Source organism: Salvia miltiorrhiza, unplaced genomic scaffold (assembly GCF_028751815.1).
Source record: "Salvia miltiorrhiza cultivar Shanhuang (shh) unplaced genomic scaffold, IMPLAD_Smil_shh original_scaffold_217, whole genome shotgun sequence".
Classification (NCBI taxonomy): Eukaryota; Viridiplantae; Streptophyta; class Magnoliopsida; order Lamiales; family Lamiaceae; genus Salvia; species Salvia miltiorrhiza.
In genome coordinates this window covers 494,472-510,469 of record NW_026651503.1, presented here as the reverse complement: position 1 = coordinate 510,469, position 15,998 = coordinate 494,472, and the positions used below count along the sequence as shown (strand labels likewise).

At 35.6% G+C, this 15,998-nt stretch overlaps 2 protein-coding genes across 5 annotated transcripts; one reads left to right on the top strand and one right to left on the bottom strand.

Annotated features, from left to right (window-relative positions):
* Window positions 1-271: 271 nt before the first annotated feature.
* Window positions 272-2,440, top strand: LOC131003515 (mitochondrial pyruvate carrier 1). Of its 3 annotated transcripts, none has more exons than XM_057930022.1 (5): window positions 272-460; window positions 1,608-1,724; window positions 1,812-1,866; window positions 1,942-2,077; window positions 2,224-2,440. In XM_057930022.1, the coding sequence occupies exons 2-5, from the start codon at window positions 1,632-1,634 to the stop codon at window positions 2,261-2,263; spliced, it is 324 nt and encodes a 107-aa protein (XP_057786005.1). In that variant the 5' UTR covers window positions 272-460; window positions 1,608-1,631; the 3' UTR covers window positions 2,264-2,440. The 3 variants fall into 3 exon arrangements, with proteins under 3 accessions (XP_057786005.1, XP_057786007.1, XP_057786006.1); XM_057930023.1 differs by having other exon boundaries at window positions 309-352; XM_057930024.1 differs by having other exon boundaries at window positions 298-460; window positions 1,942-2,440.
* A 103-nt stretch (window positions 2,441-2,543) lies between these two features.
* LOC131003514 (uncharacterized) lies at window positions 2,544-8,093 on the bottom strand. Of its 2 annotated transcripts, none has more exons than XM_057930021.1 (13): window positions 7,872-8,093; window positions 7,197-7,291; window positions 6,997-7,115; window positions 6,746-6,775; window positions 6,508-6,644; window positions 5,403-5,582; window positions 5,253-5,316; window positions 5,050-5,157; window positions 4,461-4,614; window positions 3,777-3,866; window positions 3,490-3,545; window positions 3,087-3,144; window positions 2,544-2,919 (listed from the first exon to the last, which is right to left on the bottom strand). In XM_057930021.1, exons 2-13 carry the CDS (start codon window positions 7,276-7,278, stop codon window positions 2,771-2,773), a joined length of 1,227 nt encoding a protein of 408 aa, XP_057786004.1. In that variant the 5' UTR covers window positions 7,279-7,291; window positions 7,872-8,093; the 3' UTR covers window positions 2,544-2,770. The 2 variants fall into 2 exon arrangements, with proteins under 2 accessions (XP_057786004.1, XP_057786002.1); XM_057930019.1 differs by lacking the exon at window positions 7,872-8,093 and adding an exon at window positions 7,481-7,660 and having other exon boundaries at window positions 7,197-7,296.
* Between the last annotated feature and the right edge of the window lie 7,905 nt (window positions 8,094-15,998).

Here is a 15,998-nt window from a genome sequence, read left to right as displayed (position 1 = left end):
AATGTAGTGATTAAAAAATCAATGTTTGAAAGTAATGTTTTCTTGACCTTTTCAAATTTGAATATGAAGAGTAAGATGCAGAAGTGAAACGTCTGAACCCAAGCTTGGTATTTTTTCTAAATTTTGCTTGTTTTAATAGCTAAGTAACTGGGCTGGTCTATCTACATAGTATGACAACCAAAAAGATAATACTACTATGTCTTAGTATTTTATTTAAACATGAATGATCGGGCCCACATTACATTGCTTTCCTGTTTATTTATTTATATTATATTAGTATTTTATTATATATATGTATTTGCTTATTCATTTTAGTTTTGGGCGAGAGGGGAGAATCTTTTCTGAGTCTTGGGTAAGAGTCCTTCATTTTCCTGCAAAACTTTGCCTTCAGCAGCAAACGACGACTTTGTTTCATCCGTCTCTGTGATACAATTCATCCACCCAGAGATCTTCTCTGAAGGTGGGAGCTTCACTCATTAATTTGATTTTGCGTTTTGCGTATGGGTTCTTGTTTTCATGAAATCTTGATTTATCATGAGAGTCTATCCCATTTTAGATACTGAAATTTCGTGGAAATGACGAATTTATGGGCCATCTTCCGATGGGTTGTTGGAGATTTCTAGGTTAGGAAGAGGAAACCATGAAACAATGAACGAAATCGATTTTTACAGTATAAATCACTTTTTTACAGTATCTATTCTGCACCTTCATTTTTATGTGGAATGGTTTCTCGTTTGAGGGTTTTGTTTAAAATTGTATTTTGAAATGTTGTTGGCTGAAATTTGTGACATGATTCTCATGTGTTTGGTTTCTCCTCGCTTCTTTATCTGAGCTCAATTATGCTTATTTCCTTGTGCTTTGAATTTATGTTTAGAAAGTTGAGATTTTTTTTTCTATTCCATAGATGTTGATCATTTGTAACCAGTATTAATTACCAAATATTTAACTTGTGAGACTTGCCCAAACAATCCTAATATGCTGCGCGTTAAACCAAGTTCAAATTGGATATTTCAGAATTCTAGTTTTGAATTTCATTTGATGGTCATGTGATCAATGGCATGGAGAATCTGCACATTACAAGTTTTGTATGGTTGAGTGGTCATATATCGTTCCTCCATTCATTATTGAGATGTTAATCGTGGTGGTCCTTTTATCAAGATGATGGAGACCAATGCAATGTGCATGTTTCTTGCATAAGTTCTACGCATTTTAGTGGCTTTACCAGAACCAAAGCTTTCTTAGTAAGCTGGATGGACAGTAGCCTATAATAAATGTTCTATCTGTTTCTTTCTCAGATGATGGACGAAATCGTGGCTGTGTAGCTTTTACAAATTTGTTTGTTCCTTAAAAGTTTATCTCACCACAAGCGAGGTTGTTTGTCTTTTAGCGATTTTAGTGTGACATAGATGTATATATTTCTGAGTGAACCTAAAGCACACCATCAAAACCACAAGCCACATTGCTTGCTTCTCAAATGAATTTCTAGTCCTTGATATTATCCTTTGTCATGCTGTCTTTTATTTTGTTTTCTGTTTGCTCTTAATCTGCTCTTTTAATGTTCAGTTTTTCATTAAGTTAGGCCTGACTCTGTCTTACGAACAATTCAGGTATCCTGAGTTGCCGATTCTTCTATGGCTTCTTTCAAAGCATTCTTGAACAGTCCCGTTGGTCCAAAAACAACTCACTTTTGGGGCCCTGTTGCTAACTGGGGTTTTGTCATTGCTGTAAGATTCTCCACCTGGATGAAAAATAGAATTTAGTTTTTTAAGCTGCATTAACGTTCAATTCTTTTGGTTGGTTTCATCGTTCAGGGACTCGTAGACATGAAAAAACCTCCGGAAATGATTTCTGGCAACATGACTGGAGGTTTGTAGTTGTATTTCACAGATTGGTTATCTTATAATATGTCTTAACACGTGTGTTTTCCCTGGGTTTTTTCAGCAATGTGCGTATATTCTGCATTGTTCATGAGGTTTGCTTGGATGGTTCAGCCGCGCAACTATCTGTTACTTGCTTGCCATGCTTCAAATGAGACGGTGCAACTCTATCAACTCTCCCGCTGGGCCAAGGGTCAAGGGTAAGCTCTGACTCGAGGCTTCTAGCTATGAGTGGATGAACAAAGTCTTCATGCATCTGTATCTGATTATATGTTGTGAACTAATGAGTGATCTTATGATAAATGCTTGAAAAAACAATGCAACTAATGTTCATTTTTGTTGCTAGGTACTTGGGAGAGAAGAAAGAGGAGGCCTCGACTCAGTGAATAGACTTTGTGTTCTCTCTAAAGCTGAAATCCCAGCTTACCATCCATCTGCAACAATTGAAATGGAAAATAAAAGGCTTATATGATTCAAATTTGTCATTATCTTGTGAAACTATTTTTCCTCAAGACATCTGTGTAATTTTATATGTTGCAAATTCAAGCTTATATTCCTAGTGATGTGAAGATGTTCCTTTCTCTTCTATGCATTTCTGGGAATGGGAAGTGATTAGTTGCCAACTCTATAAAATGGTCATATAAAATACGCAAATCACACAGCTTCAAGAGGTATACATAATGCACTATAGTCTTGGAACGTTGAAGTAAACAAATTTCTCAAAAATGGTCTCAATTCACTAACTAGTTATGTCTTTTACATCACTTGCCTTGTATAGCTCCCCAAGAATGACTTCTTTCATTGGGACAGGAAAAGGGAAAGTAATATAATAATACAAAAATTTACCACATCAAAATTTTGGTGTCAAAAATTTTCCTTCATTGTAGAACATGTCAATCTTCTTCACCTTTCGACCTCTTGCTACTTCTCTTAGATTTCACCTTCTTACTTCCATGATGCTCTTTAGACACCTTTTTCCGTTTCACAGGTGTCACTTCTACGCAATCTTCTTCTGCTGTATTTTCAACTTGTGGTGCAGGAGCTGAACCCACCATTGATGCAGAAGCCCAAGAAAGCATAAAAAATGTTAGCTAACCAACTAAAGACTTAAGGAGCAACTAGTTTCCTATTCAACGATTAAAACAAGGGCATCACTGTCAATTTTTTTAAAGAAGAAAAACGAATGGAAGAAAAAGAGTTCGTACAGACCTTCACTACGAAAATGGGAATCAAAGACAACAGTCGTAAGATGTTGTTTTAAGAAAACCTGCGATTTAGAAATAAAATAGTTAGCGGAACATCAAACTAAAAGTAATGTGTCATAAAGCTAGATAAAAACAGTCCTATACAACTCAATAGAGTTATTGAACATAGGAAAGGAACAACAATGGCCAAATTTTCTTTTTCGTTTTCCATCATGCAGTTCCACCCCAAGATACATGAAAATTGAAATTCTTATTTTCAGAATGACCCATATAAACATATACTGGCACCTTTTTATTGAGTTAGCCATCAACCTATTTGACAAAATATAGTTTCCACATACAGGACCCACTTTAACATGAATCTGTTACAGAGAGCATTTTCTTTACTAATCATAACATGAACATACCGCTGAGAGAAGCTGTCGTGACTGTATGTCCCAAATTCGCAAGTAGCTATCAAGCCCTGATACAAAAGCCAAATATCCAGGTCAGCAATATCTCCAAGATATATAGGCCAATATTAGCAGTAACAAGAACAAAGATAAGTACATTAGGAGCATTAAGTTTTCATGCTAGAACGGACCTGAGGAAAACACGGTCTCTACAAATTCAAATGAGCATCAATGCCTAACTAGGATGTGGAAGAAAAAAAGTACAAAAATCAACAAGACTCAAGACATTTTTAAATACTCACCACAGGAGGCAATCACAGGTAGCTCAGGATGCCTAGCTATGGATCTAATACTTCCAGAACATTTTCCTAAAAAGCATCCAAGAAGTTTCCCTACAACATATAAAATACAGATCAAATTAGAAACGACATCACCATAGGTCTACAAAAATTGCATAAATTACGGGGCTTGTCAGAAATGATAGAAATAGTAAGATGTCAAACTCAAAATCCAATTGTACTGGATATTAGTTCTGATATTCCGTGAAAGATGGCCTATAATACACAGGTGCACAAAGTTGTTTACATAGATGACTTGTTAAATGAATCCTGAGATGTGAAATATTTACACTTTATATACTAGAGAGGAAGCCTTTCATAACTACACGTGGTTTTGGGAGAGGGGAACCTAATAGTATCAAGTATATAAGGAAAAGAAAAAACAACATTATGCTTCAAAGTTCATAAACAAATAGAAAACATTATGCTATAAAATTCATAACTACATGTGGTTTTGGGAGAGGGGAACCTAATAGTATCAAGTGTATAAGGATAATAGAAAACAACATTATGCTTTAAAATTTATAAACAAATAGACAACAGAGAATAATCGGGAAAAAAATCTTTTATGAAAGTAAAAAAATGAAGTCTTAGAAACATAGATATATACAGAACTCATCAGTATATCACTACAAGATACGCAAGCACCTGTACGAATATCAAAGGAAGCAAGGTCGCCTGAGCCATTTCCTATATATATTGTATTTCCATCAATATCTTCAGAAACAGCCTTAATGGAAGTTTCTCTGAAATCAATTGAAATCACAGGCCTTCTCTGAGCAGAGATGTCGTAGAGCCGAACCTGACAGATTAATAAAGTTAGTTCAGGTTATCAACACAATCTTCCTTTTCTCCTCTGCTGGAATAAAACTTGGATTTCACACAAGATTATACTATTAAGATATGCATGTCACTTACTTCATTACTAACATGCTACCAGTACTCAACTAAACAAGTAATCAAAGGTTATACAATAGCTGAAGGCAATGAGTAAACCAAAAAGCTTTACAAAGTTGCAAAAGATTATTTATGGTTCATGTACATCTCTGTATGCTATTTATCTGTCATATGCTCAGCCATGAGTAAGATGAGTGCAGACGTATCATCTGTAGTCAGCAGGACTTAATACAAAAATATACACAGCTAAAATATTTTTTAAATAAAACAGTTAAAGTATAACTTATATTATCTGATGAGAGTTTTTTAGATAAAATAGTTAAAGTATAACTTAAATTACCTGATGAGAGTTGGTCCCAGCAACAAATTTTCGATGATCATCTTTACTCAAAAAGGTTGCACATGTAAACCAAGTTGGCGTGAAGATTCCAAGGTTGTCTTTAGGGGGCTACACAAAGATAAACCAAAACGTTTATATATTTACTTGACACAATTGTGCTTATCTCCCAAATAATGATGGAAATGGAGAAACTTGATGCTTACAGATTTCGCAGTCCAGATTTTCACACATTCTTGAAGATCCCATATGTTAACCTCAACACCCTTCCTGTGTTAATACAAAGGATGCCATAACATACTGTAAATGGCCTACTTATTTCACTTTTAGGATTGGAAACTCAAAGAGAAGCTTACCCTCCAAATAAGGCATGATTCTCATCTTCACTCACTTTTGAGCACAAAATATTACCCGATTCACATACAGTCCACACTGTCGGAGAAGGATCACGAACAGACTCTGTTGGAGTTTTGCCGAATTTAACAGATTCCATTCTCACATGTCCTTTTGTTGTAGAGGCAAGCAGTGTACATGACCTAAGTCAAGATTTAATTTCTCATGAGGTAATTATTAGAAGAGGACCATAAAAGATGTGCAGATAAGAAGCAGAAACAGTTGTAATGCAAAATGTTTTGACCCATTAGTTTAGAATCTTTCTGATTAGCTTAATATAAACAATTTTACTCTTAACCTCTTGATAATTTATGAGTAACTCTTGACTTTCACATTAACGTGCAAATTAGTGCGGAGTATTCCATCACTTGTCAGAGGATTTGATAACCATGCATGTGAAATGGACTCGGATGTGAAGGCCCCTCAAAACAAAAATTAAGTCAAGGTAATGAAAATGTGCAGTATTCCAACACTTGTCAGAGGATTTGATGAGTGTGCATATAAAACGGACCTCGGATGTGAAGCCCACCAAAACAAAAGTTAAGTAAAGGTAATGATGCAGAATAAGCAACAAGATTATGTTTGCAAACAATCATAATAATATAAAGGAACTGCAAATAAGTAAAATAGAGGGGAAAACTTAGGATGAAAATCCAAAAAATCCCAAAGATGGGAAACAGCAGATAATGAAAAAGGTCATAGCAAGTAAATATCCAGAAATAGAATATGATAGCAGTTAGATGTAACTCCCAGTTGGGGAGCGAAGAAGAATCAGAAACTATTTATACAGAACGTGTAAAGTAAAAGGTCAATACAAGTCTCTCATCTTGCATTTCTTTTGTTTTCAAAGTGTACTAAAATGATCAAGTTGTTACAAACAAGAAATTTTTTACCTTGTCACTCTTAATGTACCACTACATGAAATTCAAATAAAGAATAGCATCTTTTTTTTTCTGCTGTTAACTACTGTTAGATCCATATTTTACTTACACAACAGGACTCTGAGAAAACAATTTCAAAAAAGAAACCGGGATGGACCCATTAACAAACACTAAATTGCCATGATACCTAGATGATGACTCTGATTTATGTTTTTGCAACAAATGCACTCCAGTAATGGAGTCATCCTCAGGACTGACTGCAGACTGACATAAATCTGGAATATGAACTTGAAGATCCCCGTTTATAGCACTAATAACTTCAACCTGTGATATAGAGAAATTACTATGTCAGTGAATCGCGTAAAAGTTCAGTATGCAACACATCTTTAGCATGGTTCTCCAGAAGCAGGAAAATAAACACTTACTGATCCAGATTTCCTTGCAATACCGACCAGCTGCAAGATTTTCACATTTCCATGCAATACAAGTGACAGACAACGATTAGAAGATACGATAAAATAGCATCACTGTTGATTAGTTTCAAACACGTACAGCAAACCCAGTAAACAAACAAGCATAAACTATGTGTGCCGCACACAAAGAAAAAACACTAGAATTAGCTTTTGTTTCCCATCAAAACCTAGCTCCAACAGCCAAAGAGGTCAAAAACAGTTACCGGGTCAGACTCTCGGTCAAGAATTGAAGCTGAAAGCACACATTTGGAGGCGTCCGGGTCACCCCATCGTTCCACCACTTTAGCAGCATTTCCATTCTGCCCGCCTCGTGCCTCTAAAACTGTGTGATAAATTTTGGATCAAGATATCAACCAATTTCTGCACGCAACTTGAAAAATAAAAACAGCTGTTAAATGTTTACCTTTGACAAGGCCGAGAACGTCAAAGGTTAGGGCTCGTAGTGGAGGGCAGCCGGAACTTTCGACCGTCGTTGTACGTGGCATAACTATTCGAAATCTAATCTATATTCAAAGAGGGAGTCCAAACCAATAAATAAATTTTCGAATTTATAATCATTTAATATATTTGCACACTTTATTGAGCGCGATATACTTGGGCGGTCACTGGATTTGCAGTTATGAGGTTGCTGAAGGCCTTGTTTATAATTCAAAATCAATATAATAAATCAAGATGATATATACATACAGCATAGTTCTCATACATTCGAATTTTTCCACTCGGACAACTGCATTTAAGTTTCTATCCTGCACTCCTACATTGTTTTAAAACAAAAGCTCAAAATCTAACCATTGCAAATTTCTGATTGATGGTAGGGTTCTCGAATCAATCAAGGATGTTACGAATATGTTCATATTACAATGTGAGAGAACAGTGGCGGCGAAGCAAGAGACTTACCAAAAAAAAACGCTAAACAAGAGAGTAAGAAGGAATCCACGAGAATCAAACAGAAGAGAACAGGATGGAAAAGAGTTCACTGAGAGGAAGAGACTCGCACAGAGGTAAAAAATTTGCGATTTTTCTATATATATCCATACAAGTTAATTTTTTTTCAAACATAGCAATCGTTACAAGTTACCTGTTAGGTACTTGCTTCAAAATCTCAATAAATACTCCAATATATTTGAGGAGAAATGGCGGGGAATCGAATATAGAAATAAAACTCCTCTGTGAGGTGGAGAAGCTCGAGAATCTCGTCGATTCTCGATCCAATACACGATTAGGATGGCAAATTCAGTTGGACAGAGGAGAAGAATGCCTCCTCAAGGCTCAAATCAACCCTAGTTTTCTCAAAATTAAAATTAAATTAAACATGGATATTTTGGGCTTTTCCCAATTCAAAACTTCTTGGGTTGCATGGGCTTTGTTTTATAATTGTGTGTTACAATGCATTGGCCTAGTCCAACCAACTTTCGGTACTCGTATTTCTAATTTTTTTTATGGGTAATTTTAAACACAGCCCCAATTCTCATATAGCCCATTATTTAAAAATAATTATAATTTTACTATTATATCCTTATAGCATATTTAAAATTTGTAGTAAATTAAAATTTATAAAAATTAATTTGAAAAAAGAATAATGCGTACAATCTCTTAACAGATAAATCACGTATAACCTCATCCTAAGTCTAATATTAAAAATACTTATAAATAACCCTAATAACTCTATCAGTATAGCCCCCAATCAAAATTTTAATTAAAGACAGAAGAAAAAACACTGGAACAAGCAGGAAGAAGAAACGCAGGAAAAAGAAGAACATCAACATAAGGAAGAACAAAGTTTAGCGTCATCTTCGATTTATTTATCTTGGGGTTTGAAGATATTTTGCTTTTTGAGATGCAAAATTTAAATGAGAGTTGTGAAAGCAAAAAAAAAAAACATATGTTGGAGGTCTGTGTAAAATTTTTCTTTCCCAATGAATTTAATAGTATATACTTTTTATGAATTTAAATCAAAGACGTATTTTGGATTTAGATTTCTAGTTAATAAGATAAAAGAAATATAAAAGTGATGCGTGATTTTTGTTGTAGCAAGGACGTTTTCTCCTCATAAATTATGATGCTGGTTAATGGTTTTCTTTATTTTTAGAAGTTTCAGTAATTTTAATCTCTTTTGGCTATCTTGATTTTAGTGGAGGAAAAGAAAGTTTCGACCTCGTGTATTAGAGCATTCGCAATGGGCTTACTTGATAGCCTACTTGATAGTGAATTGTGTTATTGAGTAGGTAGTGCTGCATTGTGGTTACTTGATAGCCTACTTGATAACATTAGTTTTGATTTTATGTTTTTCATTTAAATTTTATTGCATAATTTAAATAACATATTTTTCTAATAGTTAAATACTCCATTAAACATAAAATTTAAAAACACCTAAAACATCATATTACCCCATCATTAAAATTTCTCTATTTTTTTTTTAAATTAAGGCGCGTGCATTGCACGCGCCTCGCCTTCCCTCTCCCCCCGATCGTGCATACTCGAAGGCTCGAGTAATGCTCAAGTACGTCGCACCTGCAACGCCATACACGAAGGCAACGCCTTAGTCGAGTAGCCATAGTAAAGGGAGAAGTGGGAATAAAGTTTGGAAAAACAAAGATTTTTGAAGGATACCTATCTCGACTCTCGAGCCCACAAATCATAAATAGGTTTTACATTATATCTTTTCTCTGTTTTTCAAAATCACAAAAGTTAATTTTCACAGCCACATCCAAAGCTTGTCGACTAATCTCTGACAAACCAGAATGCCAAAATTCATCAAGTTCAAGTCCAACTCTTTATATCTTATTCATTAATAGCCTATTAATTCATCAACATAATTTTTGATAAATAAATATTACTGCAATTAATACTTGGGGCTTATAAATTCATCAATATATAATAACCTTGCCTTAATTATATATTATTCATTAATAGCCTGTTAATTTATGCACATAATTTTTGATAAATAAATATTACAATTAGGCCTGGGAATCGGGTCGGGTTCGGGTACCCTACCCGAAAAAAATCGGGTACCCGAACCCGAAAATCACAAAAACCCTATACCCGACCCCGAAAACGAAATCGGGTACCCTAATACCCGACTCGGGTACCCGAAATTACCCGGTCTGGAAATAAATTCGAAAACTGCTTAAAAAAAAAAAAAAAGAAGCGAGGGTTGTGGTGGGAGTTGCGGCGACGACGGGGCTGCACCTGCACGGCTGCGGCGGCGGCGATTGCTGACTGGGGACACGGGCGAGGGTTGCGATGGGAGTTGCGGCGACGGCGGGCCTGGACTCTGGTGTGGGCGAGGGGCGGGGCGGCCGGGCTGGCGAGGAGCGAGGGGCGACGGCGAGTGGGGCGGCCGGAAGGGAAGGCCGGGCGGGGCTGGACTCTGGAGTGAGAGGTTAGGGCTGGGACTTGGTCACTTGGGAGTTTGGGAATTGGGAGTTTGGCCGAAGCATAACAGGGGCCGGGTGGGTGAGGGAGGGAACCGGGCGGCTGCTGCGGCGGCGAACGGCTGCTGCACGGGCGAGGGGCGACGGCGAGTGGGGCGGCCGGCCGGGGGCTGGACTCTGGAGTGAGAGCCGAGAGGTTAGGGCCAGCGGGCTGAATTGGGAGGGATGAATTGATTTGGGAAACAAAACAGTACATGGGTTTAGTTTAGAATATTTACATTTCATATTTAATTTAATTAAATAGTTTAAAATTTATTAATTAAAAATATCGGGTAATTCGGGTATACCCGATACCCGATTATTTCGACCCCTAAATACCCGATCCCGTACCCGATCCCGAAAAAATCGAGTATAGGGTACCCGATTATTTCGGGTCGGGTATCGGATACCCGATTACCCGATCCCGAAATTCCCAGCCCTAATTACAATTGATAGATGAAGTTTTGGCGAGATAATTTTCTTGCTATGATGTACTCCCTCCGTCCCAAGGTAAGTGAGACCTTTTTTTTGGGCACGGAAATTAAGAAAAGTGTATTTTGTGTGTAGGTGAAAAAGTGAAAAGGTGTTTAAAGAGTAAAACTTTTACCAAAAAGGGAAAGAGTCTCACTTATGGTGGGACACCCAAAATAGAAAGAGTCTCACTTACAGTGGGACGGAGGGAGTAGCTTTTATGTATAGATATATAGATTTGAGTCTGAGACCACATGATACAAAAACTAATGAGGGTAGGCATGCATGATCCTACTTCGTCAAAATCTTTGTCACAAACCAATATAGGCATGCAGGATCCTACTTCGTCAAAATCTTTGTCACAAACCAATAATGTTATGTTTGCATCTATTTAAATATAATAAAAGGGAGTTGTTTCTAGTAGACTAGTATTATTTATTGCACGTAATTTGCATCGGCCAAAAAATTTGCCGTCCAAATCCGACGGATCTTAAATTCACGAAAATTTATCATAATTTTATTTTTACGAAAAATCAATCACTTTCAGTAATATTTATATAACTTTATTCACGTTTAAAGTGAAATTCTTACGCCATTAATAATATGACACATATTTTTATTAAAATTCGTGTCATGATAATTTTTTTTATAGATGAAGATAATAGTATTTTTTAATTAACTTAACAATGTTGACGTAGCACAGAATCTAAAGCAACAATACCTTCCTCATTTTAGAGACTTTTGCGGGTGTTTTTTTTTTTTTTTTTAGGAGCCAATATTTCAAAATTTACATTATATAAACAATACATACATAGTATGAAAAAACAACTCATTGCGAGAAAAATCTACAGGTAAAAACTGATACAATTTCACTCTTTCAATATTTCAGATCAAAAATCGTGAGTTGGTGTGTTGTGTATTTGGAATTATCTTACAATTAATATGAACACTCTGTTATATCACTGTTTGCTATTTTGTGGTGACTGCAGATAACTTGGCTGCATTTCAAGGAACATGATCGACATGTGGTCGCAGCTCCATCCAAAGGAATTGAAGAGGTGTGATATGCGCAACTAATACAAACAATCCATGAGTTCACTTTTCATGATGTATTTGTGTAGAAATAATTGAAGAAATTAACATATGCATATAACATTAATTCGTGTTCGATTTCAATTATCGATTCCAAGTACAATAACAATATATTTCAAGGATTTGTTCAAAATAATAAAACACAATACAGAAATTAGGGGTATTGGCCTGTAAATACTCGAATTTTTTTTTATTTCTGATTTTGCACTTCAACTTTAAAATTTGTTTATAAATACCTGAACTTTGTATTCTTTTTTATTTTGCATTGGACGTATTTTTACTCTCAAATCATTATTGATATGATACCTGAATTGACACTCCAAACTCTATAATTACATGTTCTAGATCCACATTGTCAACAAACTTATCTTCTTCATTATGTACTTCAAACTTCTCTCTCAATTCGATTGCCATGTCAGCAACGATTTGTGGATAAAAATTCTTCGGTTGTAAAATCAGAAAGAATACAAAATTTCGGTATTTGTAGACAGATTTTAAAGTTGGAGTGCAAAATAAAAAATGAAAAAAGTTCGGGCATTTATAGGCTAATACCCCTAAAAATTAAAATCTGTATTTCAATGAAGCAATTAAAATAATATTAAATACACTAGATAAAAATTATGAAAACAAAGAAAAGAAATACCTAAGAAAAACTAATAAGGATATAGGGATCTTATTATATTCCTTATTTAATAAAAATTCAATTAAATATAAGATTTTTTTTTTGGAAATTAAATTACTTCCCAATACAAAATCGGTGCCAACAAGGGCCGTTTATACTTTTGAAAATGTATGATTTGAAACTTTGGAATAAATCAACACAAAAACTTGATTATAACTGGGTGTACCATACAATTGGGTTGACCCGCATTCAGATCCTGACCCGCATTTTGATTCAAATTCGTATTCTGACAAAAATCGTGTAAATAACACTATTCTGACAAAAAATTGTGGATGACATGACCAGTGAATATGACATGAGCCTTTTCGACGAGCTTCGTTTTTTTCTGGGACTTCAGGTCAAACAAAGTGAAGATGGGATTTTTGTCAGCCAATCTACTTATGCTGAGAATTTGGTTAAGAAATTTGGTATGGAGACCTCTAAACCTCGACGCACTCCGATGAGTACCAGCACAAAGATATCCAAAGACGAAGGAGGGAAGAATGTTGATCAGAAGATGTATCGAAGCATGATTGGCAGTTTACTCTATCTCACAGCTAGTCGGCCTGACATCAGTTTTAGTGTCGGAGTTTGTGCTCGCTACCAGGCTTGTCCTAAGGAAAGTCACTTGACTGCCGTGAAAAACATCATCGAGTATGTCAAGGGCACAAGTAACTTGGGTTTATGGTTTACTAAGGACAGTACTACTTCCTTGGTTGGATTTACTGATGCCGATTGGGCAGGGAGTCCCGATGATCAGAAAAGCACTTCCGGTGGTTGTTTCTATTTGGGAAATAATCTGGTCTCATGGCACAGTAAGAAACAGAATTGTGTATCGCAATCATCCACAGAAGCTGAATACATAGCAGCTGGCAGTGCTTGTACGCAACTTATATGGATGACTCATATGATGGAAGATTATGGAATACCATCCCGGGGTTATACTCTATATTGTGACAACAGGAGTGCTATAGACATCACCAAGAATCCTGTTCTCCACTCTCGCACTAAACACATAGAGATTCACCATCATTTTATTAGAGAATTGGTGGAGGAGAAAACTCTCAATTTGGAGTTCTTGCCTACTGAGAGACAGATTGCAGACATTCTAACAAAACCTCTGGATGCCGAAAGATTCGAAAAATTGCGAGGAGAGTTGGGTCTCTGCATCTTATGACTATCCGTTGGTGATTTTGTTTGGGCTTTTGGCTATTTCATGAGATTTATTAGCCAAAGATCAAGTTCCAGTTTCAACTTTATATGGAGTTTCATCAGAAGTATTTTTACTCACGTCAGTTGCAATGTGGACTTCCTTACTTGGTTCATTTGTCTCTCTGATCTCACACGAATGGATTTCTTTTTATTAGTCAATTTGGGCTTCTTGGGTTATCACTTCATGAATTGGGCCTCTATTATTTTTATCCCTTACATAAGGAATTGGGTATCTTATATTCAGGCCCATCACAACTTTCAAGAGCTCAAGCCCGGTGACCCTTCATATTCCCGCTTCGGTCTCCGCGCCAAAATCAAGAACTACCTTCTCTCTCACAAAAGAAGTTCCATTCTCTCATCTTCCGATCAGAAACGTCTCACCTTCTCTGTATCGATGGAGTCCGATGGCCATCTCACGGATTACTCCGGCTCTTCTGCCGACGCTGATCATCCCAACTCGGGGTTCGGTTCACAATCATCTGAACATTCTCACAGTTCTTCTCCCTCTGTTCAGTCTACTCGTGTGATTAAAGCAATTGAACGTGAAATTCATCATATCTCTGCAAACATTGCTCGGGATCTCAAGCGCAAGGCAGCCCTTGAAACTCTGTTAGCTGATCTTAAGCATGGTTCACCGGATGACAGTCCTTCTTCTGACCCGGAACAGGAAGATGAAGACGCAGCAAGTTCTGAAGAATGATTTCGTTGTCATTGTTGTGACAAAAAGGGGGAGTTTCTGTTGTTGGTTTGGCTGGCCTCTTTTTTTTTTCTGTCTGCTCTTTGTTGTTTGGTGGCTTGTTGGATTGTGTTATTAGCTTTTGTGCTTTTGGGTGGCTTGTATATCAGAACTGAAATCTTGGACTCTACCTTTATTAGCTTCTGTTGTTGGTTTGGCTGGCCTCACTTTCAAATTTATGTGTACTCCACTTCGAATTTGTGTATAAAATTTTAATAAATTATCTTGATGAACATGTTTTTTTTATAAGTATAAATCCTACGCTCTCGTCAAAAATGGTATCGGAGCGAATTTTTATTAAGAATTTATAAAATATCTAATATATTAAATAATTACCCTTATATGGGAGGAAATTATGGAATCGGACAATTGTCCGAGATGCGATGCATACAAGATTATTTTTCAAGAGATGGAGAGTAAGAGAGATAGTCTACGAGACAATATTAGATGGTGTTGTGTCTTGAAGGACTTATTTGTCGAGAACAAGAAGAAGAATATATTTGAGAAATTATCATGAGTATTGAATATTATCAAGCCCATATTCTATAGTTGTCGAGTTTCAAGCGGCAATAAGGCGAATCCAAGCAAGTATTCATCTCAGACAGTTGTCCGGATCCATAATTTCTTTGGATTCCACATAAGATTGATTATTTAATATATTAAATATTTTTATAAATCATCAATAAAAACCCACTTTGATAACGTTTTTGACGAGAGCGTGGGAGAGCGTGAAATTTATAATTACTAAGAAAACATGTTCACCATGATAATTTATTAAAATTTTACTCACAAATTCGAAAGTGGATTTTTTTGTACACATAAATTTGAAAGTGGGCCTTTGTGCAATTTGTTTTGAAAGAGGGGGCACTTGAATATTTTAGGATTTTAAGGGAGTCAAATTTGAACGACAACTAAAGTTTGTGTATTTTATTGAATTTTTCTAACTTCGTGTTAAAAATGAATTCTCACTTTGATAACATTTTTGACGAGAGCGTGGGATTTATATTTACTAAGAAAACATGTTCACCATGATAATTTATTAAAATTTTACACACAAATTCGAAAGTGAATTTTTTTGTACACATAAATTTGAAAGTGGGCTTTTGTGCAATTTATTTTGAAAGATGGGGCAGTTGAATATTTTAGGATTTAACGGAGTCAAATTTGAACGACAACTAAAGTTCGTGTATTTTATTGGATTTTTCTAACTTCGTGTTAAAAATGAATTCTCACCAAAGTTAGTGTATTTATCTGCAATTATCCTTTTTTTTCTTTAAATATGATCAATAATCGTACTCAATTTCCTCAATTGATAACTCAAACTCCCGATCTATTGAGTTGAAGGGAAACGTCTTACTAACTGACTTGCGCTTCGTTGTCAATTTAGAGATATTACCTTGTAAATACATAATATTGATATTTTTTGAATTATACTTTTTTTTAAGTTTTGTAAATTTACATAAAATCTTTTTTCTAAACAGAAATACATGATCTTTTAATTTTTCTTAATTTACACATAATTTAAATTGAAATTAAGTTGACAGACAAGAATTCCAACGTAGTTAAATCAGTGAATAAAAAAAAGATTTATTAGTATATAAACACAACAAACGTCAAACT

Excerpts from the sequence above, each read along its gene's own strand:
- LOC131003515 (XM_057930022.1), top strand. The coding sequence starts at position 1,632 with ATGGCTTCTTTCAAAGCATTCTTGAACAGTCCCGTTGGTCCAAAAACA. Across the intron at positions 1,725-1,811 it reads ACTGGGGTTTTGTCATTGCT|GGACTCGTAGACATGAAAAA; the intron begins GTAAGATTCTCC and ends TTCATCGTTCAG. Across the intron at positions 2,078-2,223 it reads CGCTGGGCCAAGGGTCAAGG|GTACTTGGGAGAGAAGAAAG; the intron begins GTAAGCTCTGAC and ends TTTTGTTGCTAG.
- LOC131003514 (XM_057930019.1), bottom strand. Across the intron at positions 4,615-5,049 it reads CTGGGACCAACTCTCATCAG|GTTCGGCTCTACGACATCTC; the intron begins GTAATTTAAGTT and ends TTAATCTGTCAG. Across the intron at positions 2,920-3,086 it reads TTCCCATTTTCGTAGTGAAG|CTCCTGCACCACAAGTTGAA; the intron begins GTCTGTACGAAC and ends TGGTGGGTTCAG.